Below are 21179 nucleotides of genomic sequence, written 5' to 3' on the forward strand. Positions count from 1 at the left end.
TTTGTGAATTGTTAGTGAGGTAAAAAGGGTTTGGTTGAGCCCACAATATGGCTGCCTGTGCTGGGCGTACTGTATTATAAGCTTTTTTATTTTTTCACGTGCTTGTATAAAATCCTTGGTGAGCTTTCTGTTCATTTGGTAAATTTATGTTGATGAATCATGGCTGGAATTTGGTAGTAAGGTTGGTATATGATGTATTTATGTTTGTTCATTAGATACGCTAAAAGACCTTGTGGCCGGCACTGGGATTAATATGGATGGTGTGAAAGTGGAGATGATGGATGTTCTCACTCCACCTCCGTCAGACGTGGGGTCCCCGTCTCACAGCGGCAGCCCTCTGTCCCAGTGTAGCAGTGACTCTGAGCCAGACAGCCCCTTCTGTGATGAAGCCAAGGTGACTGCACAGACATTGATCCAGGCTCCATTTTACCTCAGCACATCAATACATAATTACTTAATACCATTTCTAGAGTCACTCACACACATCACACATGCATCATAAACATATCACACCCACATCACACATGCATCATAAACATATCACACCCTCATACACGCACACATCACACATGCATCATAAACATATCACACCCTCATATCACACCCACATCACACATGCATCATAAACATATCACACCCTCATATCACGCACACATCACACATGCATCATAAACATATCGCACCCTCATATCACGCACACATCACACATGCATCATAAACATAGAACACCCTCATATCACGCACACATCACACATGCATCATAAACTTATCACACCCTCATATCACGCACACATCACACATGCATCATAAACATATCACACATGCATCATAAACATATCACACATGCATCATAAACATATCACGCACACATCACACATGCATCATAAACATATCACACCCTCATATCACGCACACTCACAACTAGGGATGGCCATTGACTGCAAGTCGATGGTGGAGCCCTTTGCAAAAGTCCCATTTTTTTAAAGTCTGCACATACACAGCACTCAAACCATCGATGGTCTACTGGCGCTGGTTAAAACCAATCAGACAGCAATTGCTTACAGTCCATCTCACATGTTGTGCACACAGGACTCATTTACTGTACATTGGGCGTTTCAGGCACAAGTCAAGCAGGAGCTCCCCTCTCCCCCTGGCAATGGGCTGCTGGACCGCACCCGTATGGTGATGTGTGTTTTCGTCTTCCTCTGTCTCTCTTTCAATCCGCTGTCTTTCCTGATGGGAGGATCCAGGAGCCAAGAGTCCTCTGGAAGTGACCGATATCACGGCAGCAGCAGAAACATGCTAGAGATGGGTTCCTCGGGTAAGTCCTGAGATACCGGTTGCCGCTGCGGCTACTTTGGCACAATGCTGCTTTCTGTATCTGACTTGCTGTCTCTCTGCAGAGACCTCCTCGTGGCTCAGTTGGCTGTCTCCCTCCGTTCTCCTCTGGCCCCTAAACCTCATCATTGTCTTGGCCGTTTTCATTCGGCTGTTTATCTATGGTGAGCCGGTCACTCGGCTGCACTCGGAATCCTCAGTCCTCTTCTGGTGTCACCGGAAACAAGCCGATGTCGATCTGTCTCGGGTAAGCAGCACCTGACTCTGAACAGGCTCATCCAATACAGGGCAAATCTAGAACCAAAATAAAGTCACATGTCCAACTCAAAGTAGTTTGACCAACAGTCTTACCGGGTTCGTAAATGATTCTACAAGGTCATCATATTGAGCCAATTATATCTCTCCACAAATATCAGTGTTGCGGTTGTTTCAAAGGTTCTTCCCCAGTGCATAGCAAGAGTGGTGCTCGGCAGTAGCTTCCCGCGGTGACCCCCAGCCGCAGTGATGCTTGCTATGCAGGCTCCACTACCCGGTAAACCATGTGACCTTGAATTGTTGAGTTGTCAGACAATATCCTGAGACCTTCGATGAAAAGATCGAAGGGGACTTTAACTCACCTTGTTGTATGAGAGACCGTGTGATGCATGAACTTCTCATTGGTCCCCCTTACAACTCTGGGTAATGTTGTGGCCTCCTCATTCTAGGGTGACTTTGCCCAGGCCTCTCTTCACCTCTGGAAAGCCCTGAAAGCTCTGGGGAGACCCCTTCCTACATCCAACTTCGACCTGTGCTGCAGCCTCACGTGGAGCATCATCCGCTACGTGTTACAGAGGCTGTGGGTGGGGCGTTGGCTGGCGGAGCGGGCTGGGGGCTTCCGCAGGGACCACCAGCTGAAAGACGACGTGCGGAAGAGCTGCAGAGAGGCTGCCTTGGTTTACCATCGCTTGCACCAGCTGCACATGACAGGTATATTGGGGGGTACATCTCACTGGAAGAAATGACAGCACTACGTTTGCTGTGCACAGAGAGGGTTAAACCACGTGTTCATTATTCTTGTGTTTCACATTCTCTTATTCTCTAGGGAAGCATGTGGGAGGTCATCTGTCTGCTATAAATATGGCGCTGAGTGCGGTCAATCTGGCGGACTGTGCGGGGAACACCATCTCAGTGGCCACCCTGGCGGAAATCTATGTGGGGGCGGCATTGCGAGTAAAAGCCAGTCTGCACCGTCGCTTTCACTTTACAGCGGTGAGACCCCCACCCCGCAAACTTATTTTTATCGTGTCCGAACATACTGAAATCTGTGTCATGGATTGCTAAAAAAATGTCACTGAGGCTTAAATGCTCACCTTGTTGTGCACCCAGAGGAACATTGATATGCCCCCTCACCACAGCTATGCACAAGCCCCTGCTTTGTGAGCTTTCATACTGGAGTGCCCATAACCAGCCAGTTCACCTCATCACTGCTTAGACTTTCCCTGTGGTATTATGTGCTGTGCCCACCACGCTGTTTGTCACCCTGGTGGTTGGTCTATAGGCCCTCTCACCTGCTCGTGCAGTGTCACCATCTGTTGGCACCCAGTGCCACTTGCCAGGTTCTGACCTTGTTTCTCTCTTCACAGCGCTTCTTCCTGTGCAGTGCACGCCAGGTCTGCTTGGCACAGAGCGTGGCCATCCCTCCTGCCATGCAGTGGTTGTGCCATCCTCTTGGACATCGTTTTTTTGTGGATGGAGACTGGAGTGTGAGGAGCTCCCCGAAGGACACGATTTACAGCATAGCGGGCAGCGCAGGTACCAATCGCTATTCATATAGATAACACCCACTGGGCAGCCCAGGTAGCATCATACGGCATCCTGGTCAGCTGCGGTATAGTCCTCCATTTATGGTCCTTTAGAGCAGAGGTTCTCAAACTCGGTCCTCGGGACCCCAAACAGGTCACGTTTTACAGGTCACCCAGCAGCTGCACAGGTGTACTCATTACTCACTGACACATATTAAAAATTCCACTGGTGAAGTCAATTATTTCACTTGATTCTGTAAGGAGACCTGGAAAACATGCACTGTTTGGGGTCCTGAGGACCAAGTTTGAGAACCTGTGCTCTAGAGAATACACACAATATGCCCGGGACACCAATATATACATAAAGTGGCAGAGCCGACCGTTTTCTGTATAATACTCTACACATCACACCGGGCAGAGTGTATATACCATTCTCTGCATACCTACCAGACTTTGGGCAGCAGAGTATACACCAGCTATTTATCACTGAATATGTACAGCTGATGTACACTGACAATACAGAAATACACTATGTTTAGGTGACTTATTTTGCCATTGAATTGTGTTTTTTGGATTAGTGGACCCCCTGGCTCAGGTAACACAGGCTTTCCGTGAGCATCTTCTGGAGAAGGCGCTGTATTGTGTGGCTCAGCCGGAGCAATCTAGACCCCTGACTGAGGGAGAAGGGTGAGTCTGCGAAGTTTGTGTGTGTATATTGTGTCTGTGTGCATTGGACAGCCGACAGTGCACAGCAGTAAGTTTTATACTAATGCACTTGTCTTTTGTGGGAGATGCAATGCAACTATTAGTTAACACAAAGGGCCATATTCACTTTGAGGCGAAAAGTCCGTTATGAGGTTATTTTCGCCAGTTTCACTTATCCCCATATTCAATTACAAAGATTTTATTTTCGCAGGTGCGAAAAGTCTTTGTGAAAAAAACGGGGATAAGTTTTCACCACTGTTTAAAAAAGTGCAGAATTGGGGTTTTTGGGTGCAGACTTTGAAAAAGTAGCCTGCACCCCTTGGAATGTCCCCCAAAGTTTTTCTGTGTCAATTTTTTTTTAAAATGTCCTCTGGACACCCCAAAAAAGGTATTCATTTTGGGAGTAATAAAAAAAAAAAAATGGGGGACAAACTTCTAAACAAGCGAAATTGATTCCTGAGGGGTTCCCAAGTATGCGGCAGGTGTTTTGTAGAATGCGGGTGGTTGCGCCAGGTGGATTTTTGAAGAATTTTAAAAAAATCACTTTAGGGACTTAAAAATATTCTTGCACCCATTTTCATGTACCCCAAATTTGATGGGCATAGTTATTTAAAAAAAAAAAAAAAAAAAGATAAGTGCTATTCTTCACAGGCGCATTTATGCACCTGCTGCGGCTATTTAAAAACCCTGAATACCTTCAGCAGGCCAAATCGGGGGTACTCATAGTGATCCCCTATGGCAGACCATCTGTTGGGGGGTGACAGGCTGATTTTCCCTAAAGTGACAGGACTTTATGATATTTACCTTTCCGCCGGGTCGCGTTTTCAGCGGATCCTAATCGAACACGGGGTTAAGCGCCTGATACTTTATCCCTGCAAAAAAACGCGATGATGGCGAAAAGTCCGACCTCTGACTTTTCGCCTCAAATTGAATATGGCCCTTAAATTTATATGCAGATTTCGAGTGTGATTTCCCCCCTTAACGATTACCTCACACTCTGTGCTATATCTGCCAGCTGTGTGCATTGTCTTTCTATTCTTTATCGTCCCCTCATGCCCCTGATCAGGGCTAGCTTCTGCGGAGAACGACCCTCCTCCCTGAGTGCGGTTACTCAGTTGTTTTGTTCTGCTTTTCCCGTAGTGAGTTCTCTGATGCTCTGGAATATCTGCAGCTGTTAAATGGTTGCTCTGACGCTGCCGCTGTAACCAATCACACCTTCTCTATCAGCTCCAGCATGGCTGCCGTTACAGGTGAGCACCGTACCTCGACTGACGTGTGGCTACAAGCTCCGCAGACCTTGTGATAGAAATGATCATAACACAGATTACTGTACACCGTTGCAATTGCTGCGAGGTACTAGGACACATAATAACAAGAATGCACCGCGGGGAGACAGCCATTTTGTGGTCTAGTCAAAAATCCACAAGAGTGTGCAGGTACCTCAGTGATGTCATTGGTTCCTACTGTGATGATATGCTCCAATCTAATAAATATCTTCTCGGACCACAACATGGCTCCCTAGGCAATTGGTACGCTTCAATAGGGCCGGATTGCATCCTAATGGGCATGGCGAGCTAAGTAAGCAGTAAAAAGCAAATAAATAGATGTCGGAAATGATTTTTATCAAATTGAATAACTTTATGAAGTGGGTGTACCAGCAATGTGGTTTTAGTATTAAATACTTGGGATAAACCTTTAAAACATAAAATTTATTTTCCATAGCAAGTTTTAGTCTCCATTATATTTTCAGAAATGATGAGTATAATACACGTTCACTAATATAAAAAAAATCTGATTATTTTTAGTGTAGTGTCCCCTAGTGGCCAAATCACTGTGATGCAGGTATAAGCTTAAATTAACGTAGATGACCGAAATCCTACCATCATGTGATCATCCTTTGTTTTCCTGTACAGGGACAGACCCTGTGGCCAAGTGGTGGGCTTCCATCATTATCGTGGCTATTAACTGGCTGCAAGGAGACGATGAGGCGGCACAACGGTTATACCCGGTGGTGGAGTATATGCCGAAAGCACTTCATACCACAGAGTGAGTGATCAAAAAGCAAATTGGAGGGCTGGGGCTTTTACATTATTACTTTTATGAGGTAACTCCTTCTTGCATTGAATGGTCCTAAAATTCGCACTTGGAGAATAAATGGTGAGATGTTTTATTGATGATAAAATCTCATGTGCCAGAAAAACTGAGACACCTGTCTTCACGAGCTCTCGCGTATGTGTAGATAGTGTACCCCATGCCTCCTGAATAATGGTCCCCAATTCCCTAATATTCACCTGTGTTGGAACCCGGCCATTGAAGGCACATTGATCTGAATCCCACATGTGTTCTATTGGGTTAAAATCTGGTGAACGAGGTGCCAACTAATGATGCCAGACTCAAAGGAATTGGCATTGGACCTGTGTGTTGGTGCACTGTCGTGCTGAAAGAGCCCGCTCCCGTCTATGTGAATGCATGGCATGCAAATGACCCGCAAGGATGGTTACATAGCATCCCATAGTCATTGATGTCTGCAGATGTATCGGGGGTCCTAATGTGTGCCAGCTGAAAATCACCACACACCATAACAGAGCCACATCCTCCCTGGACTGTCGCTGCATGCGGGATCCATTGCGTCTTGGGGTTTTCTCCACGCGCGTAATCATCCACATGTCAGAACAGGCTACACGTTTGCAGTCATCTTGCGTCCAGTGTTCACGAGCCTAGGTGATGGGCAGAGCCTTGTGCCGTGGGGTTAGCAGTTGGACCCTAGTGGAAAGGGAACGTTGCACTGTACGAGCACTGATGTTACTTTTGGACCCAGTATGTCGCACGCCGGTCGGATTCTACAATGCGTGCCAGATGACGCTGTATACAAATGTACAGAATTTTTCTACTGCCACAGTGGTGTCACGCGCTGGATGTCTTCCCCCATGTTGTGTAGTTGCGGTACACTTTGCATATGAAAATCCAAATTTCGTATTGATTTTGGAGACGGAGTGATCCATCTCTCTGGTACCTATCTGGCCTCGTACATAGTTGCTTAAATCGTGATACGCTGCCATCTGCACTGCGAATTATATGACTTAACGGATTACAGAAATATCTGCCTAGATATAATACTTCAGTTGTGGAAGATACCATTTCATCCGGAGGGGTGGTGGGAATGGAAGCGGCTGTCTCCATTTTTCTGGCACATAACTGCAGGTATCATATGGAAACAAAGGGAATCTTATGGCATATTAGTGGGTAAATTTACTATTTCTTCTGAAAATTAAAAGTGATGGTGTTTCCCATAGCAACCTATCAGATTCTCACTATCATTTCTCGATTGTATCCTAGAAAATGATACAATCTGATTGGTTGTTTATGGGTAACCATCATTTTTCATTTTTAAAAGCTTTGGTAAATCTACACCTAGGTGTAATTTGTGAGATTAGACCAGAGGTTCCTAAACGCGGTCCTCAGGGCTCCCCAACAGTTCAGGTTTTAGAGATATCCATGGCTGAGCACAGGTGGTTAAATCAAATTGACTGAGGTACTAATTAAGTCACCTGTGCTCAACCAAGGATATCTCTAATACCTGAACTGTTGTGGAGCCTTGAAGACCGCATTTGGGAATTTCTTTATTAGTCATTAGTCACGTCTCCTTATGGGAAGGACGGGGCCTTGTCATGGGTTTCCATTGGTTACCAGGAATTTTCTAGAGCTGTGGGCCAAAGTATAATTCAGTAAGTACATGTGACATTTCTGAGGCATGAAATACCTCATGCCTCAGCCATTATTGGTTCTTAGTCCATTATAGGCTGCATTCTCGTTTAATATTGGTCTGGCCTACAAATGGCTGCCACCACTGTATGCAGCAAACTGTTTAGAGGCTGAAGTTTGTGACCGCAAACATCGCTCCCATGTTTTAGATGTACCGTAAGTAACTCAAGGTGTTCAACATTGTGTCACTTTGTCTATTTTCTCTCTGACCAGAAACATGTTGCCAAAAGCTGCTCTTCACGTCTTCAAGGCAGTGCGGACCCTGTTGGGCAAGCAGGACAGCACGCAGGTCAGCCTGGCTCAGTGTGAGAAGGCCAGCGGTTTCCTCCGGGACAGCCTCCACACCGGTCCCTCCAGTAACGGCAACGTGGACAAGGTGAGCGGCACTGTGGTAGGAGGCCCTCGTCCGGGTAGAGTAGCCTCCCAGGCTGCAGGGGGCGCCCCCTGAGCTCGCTGTGGCTGTGGTGCATTGTAGTTGCATTGCATGTTCTATTCCCTATGTGCAATGTGTCTGCAGTGCAACACAGAGGCAGTGTCTGACCTACGACCCCTGCCCGCCCCGGGAGTCTCTCCGTATGGCATCATAGGTGACTAGTAAGATCAAGCAAACACCTGACTAAGGGATACAAAGTATATAGAGAGCTGCGGCTTGTGCACAGGAGTGATTTGTGCATTTACCATCCAACGCTGGACAGCCCTCCAAAGTTTTGCCTACAGTGCCCAGGGGAAGAGACGTCTGGGAGGGAGGGGAACATTTTTGCTTTGTTTTGTTTGTTTCTTGATTTATTATTTGTATTATAAATAGACTTTAGACTTCCCCATTGCTCTCCAGGAAATGTGCATCATACTAGAAACACAACAGAGACGTGCGCTGGAATCTGGAGAAAAACACTTTCACTTTTACGTTCATTCAGACATTTTGTTCGCCTTTTACCAAGGACAAAACAAAGGCGCGTGTGTTATTTAATCCACCGTCCTCTCAAAGGGCCCAGTTGTTGCAACCTCAACACATGGTGCGATCACGTGACCTGTGACTCTGGTCCCGCCCCTGCCGGCTTCCATCCGTGCGAGATGTTTGACCAACTCTCCGAACATATACCAGACTCCGCCCAACTCATCTGCTCTCTTGTCCCATTGCACCATTGCACACTGAATGATTGACATCTTCGCCCAGCCAGTCAGGATGGTCTCTCATTTCAGGTTCCCTTTCCTTGCCCCTCTTTGGATGTTGTAAACTCAATGATTTACTAGTTCAGCTGGATTCCCTCCAATTTACTGGTGTCCAAGCTATTCCAGCATTTCATAAGTGTCAAAGGTTTTTATTGACAATTACATTAAGTTTATGCAAAGAGTCAATATTTGCAGTGTTGACCCTTCTTTTTCTAGACCTCTGCAAGCATAAACTCAATGTAATTGTCAATAAAAGCCTTAAAGTCTCCTCTAACGAGCCCTTGTTGCATTGTCCATGTATCGCCAGAGTTGTGTATAAGAGGAAGACATGGGCTATAGCTATAACCTGAGGATTTGTGGCTCGGAAGGGCCTTGGTGTTCCTGTAACCTGCTTCCTATGGCTCTATAGAGGATACCCTATATCTACCCTGTAGAGATATCAAGTTAAGTGTCACATGATCGTGTGACCTAGTAACGTAGTTTGTGGGCTTCCAAGGTTGTCTTACCATCTGGGCCCTTGTTGTGTTTTTAGCTAAATATACACACACCTTTATTTGCCCTTGAAAAAAGAGGAAATGAAAAATCCTTTTGATTTCACTACATTTGTCCACTGTGCGCCTCATGTCTCGATGAGGTCACCAGTTCCCTGTAAACTGATAGGCTGAATATTAGCGCAATAATACAAACAACAATGGGAGCGCAAAATGGTCAGCACCAAATGCGGGTTTAGCATTTAAACATTTATTGATAAAAAGTAAAGAATAGTCTCATAGCTGTGTATTAATCCAGCGCATTTAGGAGCAGTGTAATAAAAGCTATTATAATGTCACTTGAGCCAAACAAATTTAGAATAGATTAGAGACCGGAAACCTCTTATGCGGCATAATCCGGAAACTTCTTACCAGGTGAGAAATCGGCGCCTCCACCTGTAACGGGTATTTCAATATATTGTGATTCAAAACTCTTTGTTGTAGCAGCAGCTACTGATCTCCAAATCCTCATTATTAACCTCTGCCTAACCAGAATATCATATGTATGTCCTGTATATGCTAAGCCAGTGGTTCTCAAACTCGGTCCTCAGGTCATGTTTTCCAGGTCACCCAGCAGGTGCACAGGTGTCTTCATTACTCACTGACACATTTGAAATAATCCACAGATAGAGCTAATTATTACACTTGTTATGGGAGGAGACCTGGAAAACATGCACTGTTTGGGGTCCTGTGGACAGAGGGGTCGATTCAGATTTGGACGCTAAGCTGCGCTCTTGCAGCCAAAAGCGGCCGGGTATGCAAATTCCGCGATCGCACCGTCTGGTGTAAGGACGCCCTCTATGTCTTAGAGAGCGACGGCAGAGCGAACGCACGCCGGTATAAAGACGCCCACTTTTCTTACTTCGCACACGTCATCTCCAGGAAGTTTATGATTAATCAGAACCATCGAGAGTCATCGGAGCTGCACGCAGCGCTCGAGTTAGACCCTACCCTGCCGCAAGTGCTGCAGGCTCAAATTCAACCAAGTGACGTGTACAGTGACCCTTCCATGCTAATTATATACACCCATAAAACGCCGTTTTGACGCCCAGACACGCCTGTGTTTGCAGCACCACTCCCCTGTTCACAAGCAGCTTCCCGTTACCACCCACAAACTGCGGTATCTGTCACTCAAAGTAGCGTCCAGTCTGTACTACGAGCTCACAATTCCCGAGCGCAGTGAGTGACTCGCGCATGCACATATTGACGAATGCGCGGACGGGCGACAATCGTCCATGCCGTGCGTCTGGGGCTGAATCAGGCCCAGAGTTTGAGAACCTGTGTGCTAAGATGACCATTTTGCTGCAAAATGTGCATTGAACAACCACAACCAATCGGCAATCGGCTTATATCTGCCCTCTCGGCGACCGGTATGCCGTGATGGTATTTTGCTCGGTGCGGTGCTATAAATAAAATGTCTCCTCTATCCTGCAGGCGGTGCAGCTTCTCATGTGCGACCTTCTGCTGGTGACCAGGACCAACATCTGGCAACAGCAGCAGAGTTCCCTGGGGCAGCAGCCGAGTCTCATCCACCCAGCCTCTCCCCAGGAGCTCCGGGGATTCCAGCTGGACCTGAGCAGCCTACGCAGATTAGCGCAGTATTTCCGGCCCGCCATGCGCAGGGTGAGCGTTCTGTGTGTGTGATATGTAGGGGAAATGCCTTAGTTACGGATGCAGCTGGCAGAACTGAGGACGGAGACATTTTTTGGACTGAGACAATATTCATGAGAATTCAACCTAACCGTTTGCAAGGAGACAGCCAGTGACCTCTGAGAGGCACGAGGCACTCTCTTACTAGTGAATTGATAGGCATTGATATTAGTTCAGCCCACAAAATGGCTGCCTCATCTCTGTAGGTGACAAGCTAACGTTAACATTGACTGGTCATTTCCACATCCAACTATATCTATGTTAATAACAGGCAGGAGCTCCTGTAATAGGAGGGAGAGGAAGAACCTGTCATCTTTGAGTTTCCACCTTCCTGTAACTTTAATTTATTGGCTTCTACCTGCTTTCCCGTAGCTTGTACCACATACGCTGTTATTTGTAGCTTCCATCTTCACCTTTCAGCTGTGCCTTTAGATCATCCGGCACAAGGCTGCTCTCTGGATAGAATTGTGTTCTAACCACCTGGCAACGGAAATAAGCATTTATCTCTGATATAAAAGCGCAGCTGAAAAGCACAGACCTAATGTGGAAACCTCTGCGTGTAGTCAAAGGTGCCGGAGGGCAGGTACAAGCCGAGGTGTTAAAGTCGAACGAAGGTGCAACCACCCTTTTTAATAAAATTGATCTGCTCACAGACATCATAGCAGATCTGATGATGATTATATTACCGTCTCAGGTTTTCCTACATGAAGCCACAGCACGGCTGATGGCCGGGGCCAGCCCCACGCGGACGCATCAGCTGCTGGACCGAAGCCTGCGTAGGAGAGTACCGCCGTCAAGTAAAGAAGGTAAGACGTCTTTCCACTGGCACCGAGCTTGTGTGACACCGTGTCCTCCAGCATCGCAGAATTTTCCTCGCATCCCATAGAGGTGCTGAGGAAGATCTGCCATGTTGAACTACTGTAATTCGGAGTGATGTGCGCAGTGAAACACTGGTACCGCACAGCGCTTGGAAATTGAATTGCTCTCTTAATGTCATCCTTCACACTGCATGTGGCCACTTTCTCCTCTCACCGCAACCCGGAAGGGAGGTGTATCCACCTCTATTCTCTCCTTACTGACATACTCGCTCAGTAAGCTTGCACTCACCAAAAAAAATAAATAAATTTGGAGTATGAAGACAGAGAAGGAAGGAAAGATCAAAAATATCCAAAACATTTTTTTGGGGAGTTCTGGTATTTGTTCCCAGGTGTAATCCTGTAACCCAGTGTGCGGCAATGCCATGCATGAACATTAATGGGGGTGGGCTCATTTAGGGCTGCGGAGCATAGTGTGTAGTTTGCTGTATAGCTTAAACCAGTGGTTCTCAAACTCTGTCCTCAGGACCCCACACACTTCGAGGGGTATTCAATATGAAAGGTTAACTTCCCTGTCGAAGTTAATGCTTCATATCGGAGTTTTTTTCTGCGTAAAGGTATGGTGCACGCGCCCGCTTATCCCCGTATTCAAAATAAAATTAACGAAAACGGGAACCTCCAAAGTTGGATTTGCGTAAAGTTACGAATTTTTCCTTAAAATAATTGTAAGACCCCCCTAAAGTTGTAAAAACATGGGGGAACACTATGGGTACCCCCGTTTTAGCCTTTAATTGAAAGTCGGGGATTTAAATAGCCGCAGCAGGTGTTTTTTTTCCCGACAATGATGAAGTGATGCAGAAGAGCACTTAGGTTATTTTTTTCGTTTTTTTAAGTGGTCCCATCAAATTTGGGGTACATGAAAATGGGTACTAGCATATTTTGGTGTCCCTAAAGTCAGTTTTTAAAAATTCTGCATTTGTGCACCTGCCGCTATAAATCTATTCTAGAAAACTCCTGCCGCATCCTTGCAGAATAGCCCTGAACCTATTTCCCTATTGTTAAACAATTTTTACCCATTTTTTTTTTTTTTTGCACCCCAATTTTTAAATTAATTTTTTGGGGTGTCCCTATTTTTTTTAAAAACTTTTTTTTGACACAGTTCTTTTTTAAATGTCAATCTCAGGGGTGCAGGCTATTTTTTTTTAAGCCTGCACCCCTAAACCCCAATTCTGCACTTTTTTTCGACACCTATTCAATGGTGAAAAGTTATCACCGTTTTTTATCAAAGACTTTTCAAAACTGCGATAAGTCTTTGAAATTGAATACGGTGTAAAACTAAAACCAGTGATATTAACGCAAAAAAGTTAAAAAGTGCGATATTAACGCAAAAAACTATGTTATCGCACCCATATTGAATACCCCTATTCATGTTTTGCAGTTCACGCAGCAGGTGCACAGGTGTATTCATTACTTACTGACACATTTTGAAAGATCCACAGGTGGAACTAATTATTTCACTTGCAATTCTGTGAAGAGACCTGGAAAACATGCACTGTTTGGGGTCCTGAGGACCGAGTTTGAGAACCTGTGGCTTAAACCGTTGTGCGAATATCACTAGTGTGCTGTAACCTGGGGCAGCTGTATTGAAGCTGAATGATTTTTGGGGGAATCCACATATTCTGGCTATAATGACATTAGCACCTTACGTCAGTCTAAAAATGATCAATACGGGACAATGGCCTCTTTTGCAGTTTTGTATCATCACCTAAAGGAAATGTAATTAGCCTGAGTCAGGTATTAGAGTGCTGCATCGGGCAGCAAAGCGATAAAGCCCAACCCCCGACCGCAACCTTTCCCCACCAATGGGACATGTATACAGCCGTAAGACACGGCTTGGCCACCTCACTTGATCGGGCAGAACAGAAAACACAAGCGTGGATGGGGTCGGTGATAGAGAGATGACCACACCAATATTTTGCCATGCGATCTTAACTAGGCTTTACCGAGCGTGCCGCGAATTTTAAAATGAATGCGGCACTTTGTGATCTTACTTTCCAGCACGACACCTGGATGATCACACAGAGACTCATTTGTAATGTCTGATAGATAGCACATTAATGCTGTTCGCACAATGAAATACTATCCGATTCCGGGATACCTGGCTTAGGCGTCATGGCAAAGCCCATACGGCTGCTGTTAGTGTTCTGTATGAGACGCGGGCCTGGCGGGGGACAATTAGACGAGATATCAGGAGATACTGAAGTTGCTTTTCTTTTATCCACAGATATAGCGCGGTTGGTCAGCTGCAGTGTCACGCTCCCGACGTTGCCCTGTCAGTAACCGTCGATCAGTGGCGTTTTACAGAGAACTATCCCCCTGTACTTGACAGTCCGTTCGTCATTATTACGCCCCCTCTCGGTGCTGACCGGACTTTGTCCGTGGACAAGTTGGAGCAGTGTGAGAGGAGCCCTGTGTGCAGCCAATGCAGGAGGTCATCAGAGGAAGGAGGGGGCTCATCTCCCCTTATTATAAGTAGTGGAGGAGCTTTGCAATCTATTACACTTTCTAGCTCTGCTGCAATGCAGCGTCTGCCGCTAATGAACTATTTGAACCACCCAGAGCAGAATATATAACAAAAAAATAGAGTGAAAAAAAAAATACCTTAAAGTAAAGTTGGTGGTCTGTCGGTTTTCTATACTACATACAACCTCTGGATATTTTGGATGTTACATCGGACTGACGAATGTACACTCTACAGATAATCAGGAAATCATTTCTCAGCGATTAAACCTACATGTGGAGCATAGCAGGTCTGATTCAGAGGTACGCGCTAATGCAGCCGGAACTACGTCTCTTGCCGCAGGACGCCGGTGTCTTTATGCTAATGTCACAGCCAATGGGATTTGTACAGAAACCCCCACTGGCTGTGCCGTTAATATGCGCATTAAGAAGCCCCGTCTGTCACATCGCATCAGCCCCGTGGAGGCGCAGATTATGCTTGTGAACATGGCCGCGGCAATCGGTGCAACTGCGGCAAAAGATGCGGTGTCTGTGATACGCCCACGTCTGGTTAGCCCCCTCCTCCGTACAACTTAGACGCACCAACTGAAATTGCCTCTCTCTTCGTCCATATTCGTTCTGTGGCTTTTGGCGGTAACCATCAGGGTGCATGCGCAACCCGTAAACATCGGGCGTGAGCGTGCGGTGGCGACTTAGCTTGCACGTCCGAATCAGGTCCTACATGTCCTGGTTTAGTCCCTGGGCAAGTGTTTGTATTTTTGAGATACTTTTCTATACATCACATGCGGCTTTGGTGTAGGAATAGTGACGGGGGGAAATGTCACGTTTTTAGTGCTTGTAAATATATATTGCAGTTTGTTTCTATTAAATAATTTTTAAATGAAGAATTGCCTGTAGACCCCTCTTTGTGTATAGCAAATGCGGCCTAAGATGACCGGAGAAGCCAATGTCTGGTGGGGACTGGGGAGAGCTTGGCGAAGTCCTGTAGGCTACACCCAGGGGCGGCTGACACTTTGTCAGCTATAACGATATACACAAGGCTGTAGCCTATGACTTAATTAGAAACCATCACTGAAGCATGTAGTGTGTCAGAGACCTCCAGTGCCTCATGCCTCGGTTATGTCAGTGGTTTATAATGGTTTTATAAACTGTATTATTTAGACGCATTGGTTAAACCCCAAAAATGTCTGCCACCACTGCGATCCAATGTTGGGATGGTCGTATAATTAATAATGAATAAAGATCTGCTCTGCTACAATTACCCAAGTATGGTATGTGCTAGCGTTTCATGCCATTTCAGCATAAGGCTACCACATATACACACATTTACATACAAAGTTCTGGGATGAGGCATCATGAATTCCTGATCTCAGAGACGTTTTTGATTCAGATACAATCTGACCACACAAAGGAACCTCATGCCTCCCATATAGCTCATGGTCTAAAATTTAATAAACTATGGGGTCTATGTACAAAGCCTTGGAGAGAGATAAAGTACCAACCAATCAGCTCCTAACTGCTAAGTTACAGGCTGTTTGAAAAAATGACAGGAGCTGATTGGTTGGTACTTTACCTCTCTCGAAGGCTTAGTACATAGACACCATTGTATTTTGGGTTCTATCTAACAAAATGAGTGACAGAGCAGATCTGAATAAGCCTCAAGGGTTTGTGTACAAGACCTAGGGGTAAATTTACGAAGATGGGAGTTCTATTAAGAAGTGATGTTGCCCATAGCAACCAAACAGATTCCAGGTATTATCTTCTAGAAGGTGCTAGATAAATGAGTAGTAGAATCTGATTGGTTGCTATGGGCAACATGGCTTCTTAAATAGAACTCCCATCTTAGTAAATTTACCCCCTACGATACTGGGGGTTTGCAGGTCACTGTTTGGAGACCAGTTATACAGAAAATTGCTGTGAACAGTTCATGTCTTCTGCATTCACACTGGACACACTATGCTTGAATTTTGGTGAACTCATCGCCTCTGTAGATATGGAGGACACTTATACATGAGAGTAATGATCTCTGTGACTATTGCACAATGCTGCAGATACTAAAAGCCAATAAAACTTCAGCAACTGTTTATTAATGAAAATTATTGCAGAGCTTAACATGTTAGAAATGTATTTATATAGCTCCTTGGTTAGTAAGAAAGAGATGGATGCTGTAGTGTGAATTATAGACAAAGAACTTTGAGGTATTTCTGATGTCTTCTATACACTATGAACATAATACTCCTAATAAGTCACCAAAGTTACTGACATGACCACCTCACTAGTGCTCATTGTAGCACCCTGCACCTGACAACACGTGCAGTTCCTCTTTCCTGACTGAGGTGTCACACTCTGCTCTGGTGCTTCTAGCACACTCAGCTAATGCAACAAACTGCTGAGTGTCACTCTCTGCTCCAGAGCAGACAGTGACACCTCAGGCAGGAAAGAGGAACTGCGCCTGTTGTGACAGGTGCAGGGTCCTAGAATGAACACTGCCTCACTACGGAATGGGTATGTAATGCCGGCTGTCGGGATGCCTCCTGTCACAATACCGACAGCGGCATCCCAATGATTGGTTTCCCGACAGGGGTCAGGTAAGTATACTTTACCCTCCCCCCCTGACCAAGCCGAAGTCTCCGTGCTTTGTGCCTTACACCCCCCCTCCCAGGTGGTGTCTAACCACCCCCAAAACCTAATGCTAACTCTGCTATGTAATCCTAAACCTTACCCTCCCTCTCCCCCCCGCGGCTAACACTAAGGACGCCCCGGAGTTACCTCGTTCGGGCAGCTGTCCTTCTGTGTTCTGACGTCGGGATTAAGATAGGCGTCGAAATACTGACTCCTATCTAAAGTCCCTTGTTGGGATTCAGCTGTCAGCAGATCGCGGTCGCTGGTCTAAATCCGAACTACATCCCCTCACTATAGTACTCGCCATTTATACTGAACGGATGTATAGATATAAAGAAGGACTCAGACCAACAGAACTCTGCTGTCCCGGCAGATTTATTTGGATGCACTAGGCACAACCGATCTGCTTTGTTAGGTACAAGTGAATCCAGTGCAAATACATGAAGATGATCTATGTACTGTAAAGCCAACTAAAGAAAAAGTGTCTGCCTGGATGGTAGTTTTTCCCCTTTAACGTTACTGGTGTTTTATATGACTAATAATATGTCTCTGTGAATGAGCTTTGTAATAGTCAGTGACCTGCCAGCATTATCTCTGTTTTCACCAGGCACCCGTGAAACAAACCTAACATCGCGGGAGCACGCTGAAGCCCTCCTCTTGGCCTGCCGCTACCTGCCCCCATCCTTCCTGTCTGCCCCGGGGCAAAGGGTGGGTATGCTGGCTGAAGCTGCCCGCACCCTGGAGAAGCTTGGGGACAAACGCACCCTGCAGGACTGTCAGCAATTTATCCTCACTCTGGGCAGCGGAACAGCTGTAACCTCCAGCTAGGCCGAGAACTCCCATTGTACTCCTCCGAATAGAATTGGGACACTAGGGGTTGTTATTGATCAGTAGCCATTTCTCTAAGGTCACAGCTCCGACTTCTCTTCAGTATTTTCTTGTAAAGAATTCATGGAGACTTAATGGTCTGCAAAATAAGTGGTGGCCATGTTTAAATGGCAACCAACTACTATAGAGCTTTATTGGATGATTTTTAAAGTGTACCTGTTACTTATGCACCGTGGAATCGGCCCTCTTGTGGGCCGAAATACCATTCAGGAAAATACAGTCCAGCAGTTGCCGGGAAAACCGTGACATGACCGGGTCCGTTCTCCCACAAAATGGCCGCCTCCATTATGTCAGGTACCGCACAGTAGAAGAAAAAAAAATCAAATCGCACTAGAACAGCTTCTATCTACTTGTATGATTGTACAGAAATTGCCGTTATCCCTTTTCGCATGCCCTTTGGGTATTTAGGCAGAAATGCTCACAAAATCACTTAGATGAAAAACTATCAGTAACCATGACAGGAAAATGGAATGCAACGAAAGCTGCATACACACGTAAAGATTTGGTCCCAAACGCCGGAAAATGGACAAAAACTACTGTTTGAACAAATATTTCAGATCAAACATTTAACAAACTTGTCTGACGACCATTCTCATCTGTTTTCTGGCATTTAGGAGCAAATTGCTGATCGTCAGTTACTCCCATACGTTACCAGATTTTCATTCCAACCAATCAACTAGTTGGATGGTTGGACAGAAAATCTTTACGTGTGTACGCAGCATAAGGCGTGATGAAATGATCGTTCCTGCTACATTGATAATGACAGTTAATGCACTTTTATATCCTAATGGACCAGGTGTGTATGTCTTAATTATAGATTCCTGGAGGGGTAATGTGTGGAAAGGGTTAAGCCTGGACATAAACTGAGATTTTACCAGGAACTAAGGAGATGTATTAAAGCTGCTAACAGTGGAGAAGTTACCCATAGCAACCAGTCTGTTACTAGCTAGCATTTATAAAATGATATGTAGAAGCTGATTGATTACTATGGCAACTTCTCTACTTTAGTAAATATCTTCCTTGGCGAGAGATAAAGTGTGAGCTTGTAGAAGTGGAGGTGTTGCCTATAGCAACCAATCAGATTCTACTTAACATTTCTCTAGCACCTTCTAGAACAGTGTTGGCTAACCTTGACACTCCAGCTGTTGTGGAACTATATATCCCAGCATGCCCTGCCACAGTTTTAGCATGCTCTAATAGCAAAACTGTAGCAGTGCATGCTGGGTTATGTAGTTCCATAACAGCTGGAGTGTCAAGGTTAGCCAACACTGTTCTAGAAGATATTTAGTATCTGGTTGCTATTGGCAACATCTCCACTTCTAAAAACCAGCACTTTAGTAATTATACACCCAAGGCCTCTGGGAGAGGTGGTGGCATCTGCCTATTCTACTTCTCCTAGAGTATGGAGGAGCTGGAATTATTGGACATATGGCCTGTACCAATAGTCCCCTCAGAGGCTGTGATTCCTAGTGAATAGGGTAAGGCTCATTTCTCATGAATGGCTGCATCCATTTTGCCAAATGCTCTTACATTAGGGCAGAGATTCCTAAACTCCGCCATTACAGTCCATGTTTTAAAGCAGGGATGGGGAAACCCAGGCCCAGGGGCCATATAAGGCCCCCGGAATCATTTAGTCTGGCCCTCTGAGCTTTTTTCTGCTAGCCTCATCTGGCTAGCAGGGTGCCTAGAATAGCACCCTGCAGCCGGAATCTATGCAGCAGTGCCGCCTAGAGTGTCCTTAGGATGCTTCAGACGGTCACACCGCTGCCCTTACAGCTCCCCGGAGCATCCTCAGGATGCTCCAGGCATTGCTGTAATCACCGGCGATTGTGGACCTGCCCAGTGTGACATCACATGGAGGGGGCGTGGCCTGCACCAGGCCCACAAATAATATTATATATATCAAAATGGCTCTCAGCAGAAAAAAGGTTCCCCACCCGTATTAAGGAATCCATGCTCAAGCATGGATAACCTCAAAACCTGCACTGTAATGTCAGTTTGGGAAGCTCTGCATTAGGGTGGTCTGAGGTAGAAATAAAAATGATCCTCGCCATTTCAGGGCATTGACAAACACGCAAAATATTTAGGGTCCCGCCGGTGGAAAGAGCAGAGTTTCTGTTACCGTACCATCATGCACTAGGTTAAAAACATTTTGACTCAAAAAGTTAAAGGTCCTCTTTAAGCCAAAAGGTATGTTGTGTATAAAAAGCCAGGGAAAACAGTTCCAGTGTTATAATAGTTCAGTTTGCTTAAGAAGCCCTATATCTTCTTAACCACTGAACTGACGTGGTTGCATATGATGCGCCCGGAAGCAGGAGAGCTTCATCTGCGAAGGTCCCATCACATGCGACCCCATCAGGCCGCTGCCTTCTGCATTAGAGATCTGTTCTACACTCCCCCCGATAGTGATGCAGCGGCTTGTGCCTGCCGTCACCGCACCCCAGAATGCTGTGTGAATGGCACTCTAGGTACATGCCATTGTGAGGAGGGGACCACCAGTATGCTTATCTCTACTGATCAGTCCCCTATGCACCAAGGTGAGGGGGCTGGGCTAGGCCCCAGAGGAGGGGGGCAACAGGGGCTGTGCATCTTTTGGCAATGGGGGGGAACATTTATGCTGCCTATTAAAACATTTTTTGGGGGGTTGGGAGGGGAATTTATGTTTTTTTTTTACATATATACAGTCAGGTCCATAAATATTGGGACATTGACAGAATTTTCATATTTTGGCCTCTATTCACCACCACAATGGCTTTGAAATGAAACAAACAAGTTGTGCTTTAACTGCAGACTTTCAGATGTAATTTGAGGGTAATTACATCCAAATCAGGTGAACGGTGTAGGAATTACAACGGTTTCTATATGTGCCTCCCACTTTTTAAGGGGCCAAAAGTAATGGGACAAACTAAACAATCCTAAATCTAACTTTCACTTTTTAATATTTTGTTGCAAATCCTTTGCAGGCAATTACAGCCTGAAGTCTGGAACGCATAGACATCACCAGACGCTGGGTTTCATCCCTGATGATGCTCTGCCAGGCCTCTACTGCAAATGTTTTCAGTTTCTGCTTGTTCTTGGGGCATTTTCCCTTCAGTTTTATCTTCATCAAGTGAAATGCATGCTCAATCGGATTCAGGTCAGGGGATTGACTTGGCCCTTGCATAACATTCCACTTTGTAGCCTTAAAAAACTCTTTGGTTGCTTTTGCAGTATGCTTCGGGTCATTGTCCATCTGCACTGTGAAGTGCCGTCCAATGAGTTCTGAAGCATTTGACTGAATATGAGCATATAATATTGCCCGAAACACTTCATAATTCATTCTGCTGCTTTTGTCAGCAGTCACATCATCAATAAACACAAGGGAACCAGTTCCATTGGCAGCCATACATGCCAACGCC

General features: G+C 45.6%; 1 protein-coding gene across 4 annotated transcripts in view; it reads left to right on the top strand.

The window, feature by feature from the left end:
- Positions 1 to 18906, top strand: part of SREBF1 (sterol regulatory element binding transcription factor 1) — a 39503-nt gene extending 20597 nt beyond the window's left edge. For 3 of the 4 annotated variants that reach the window (XM_088448131.1, XM_088448130.1, XM_088448132.1), the window contains exons 7-19: positions 216 to 394; positions 1120 to 1321; positions 1404 to 1585; positions 2043 to 2304; positions 2420 to 2586; positions 2961 to 3129; positions 3698 to 3806; positions 4965 to 5074; positions 5738 to 5870; positions 7800 to 7962; positions 10721 to 10909; positions 11631 to 11742; positions 14036 to 15158. In XM_088448131.1, the coding sequence (XP_088304257.1) occupies positions 216 to 394; positions 1120 to 1321; positions 1404 to 1585; positions 2043 to 2304; positions 2420 to 2586; positions 2961 to 3129; positions 3698 to 3806; positions 4965 to 5074; positions 5738 to 5870; positions 7800 to 7962; positions 10721 to 10909; positions 11631 to 11742; positions 14036 to 14091 (2033 nt within the window). In that variant the 3' untranslated portion in view covers positions 14092 to 15158. Of the gene's footprint in view, positions 1 to 215; positions 395 to 1119; positions 1322 to 1403; positions 1586 to 2042; positions 2305 to 2419; positions 2587 to 2960; positions 3130 to 3697; positions 3807 to 4964; positions 5075 to 5737; positions 5871 to 7799; positions 7963 to 10720; positions 10910 to 11630; positions 11743 to 14035; positions 15159 to 17500 lie in introns of those variants that run through there. The other variant, XM_088448133.1, reaches the window with a different exon arrangement.
- The last annotated feature ends 2273 nt before the right edge of the window (positions 18907 to 21179 follow it).

This window comes from Taudactylus pleione, unplaced genomic scaffold, assembly GCF_031769625.1.
Source record: "Taudactylus pleione unplaced genomic scaffold, aTauple2 ptg000451l, whole genome shotgun sequence".
Taxonomy (NCBI): Eukaryota; Metazoa; Chordata; class Amphibia; order Anura; family Myobatrachidae; genus Taudactylus; species Taudactylus pleione.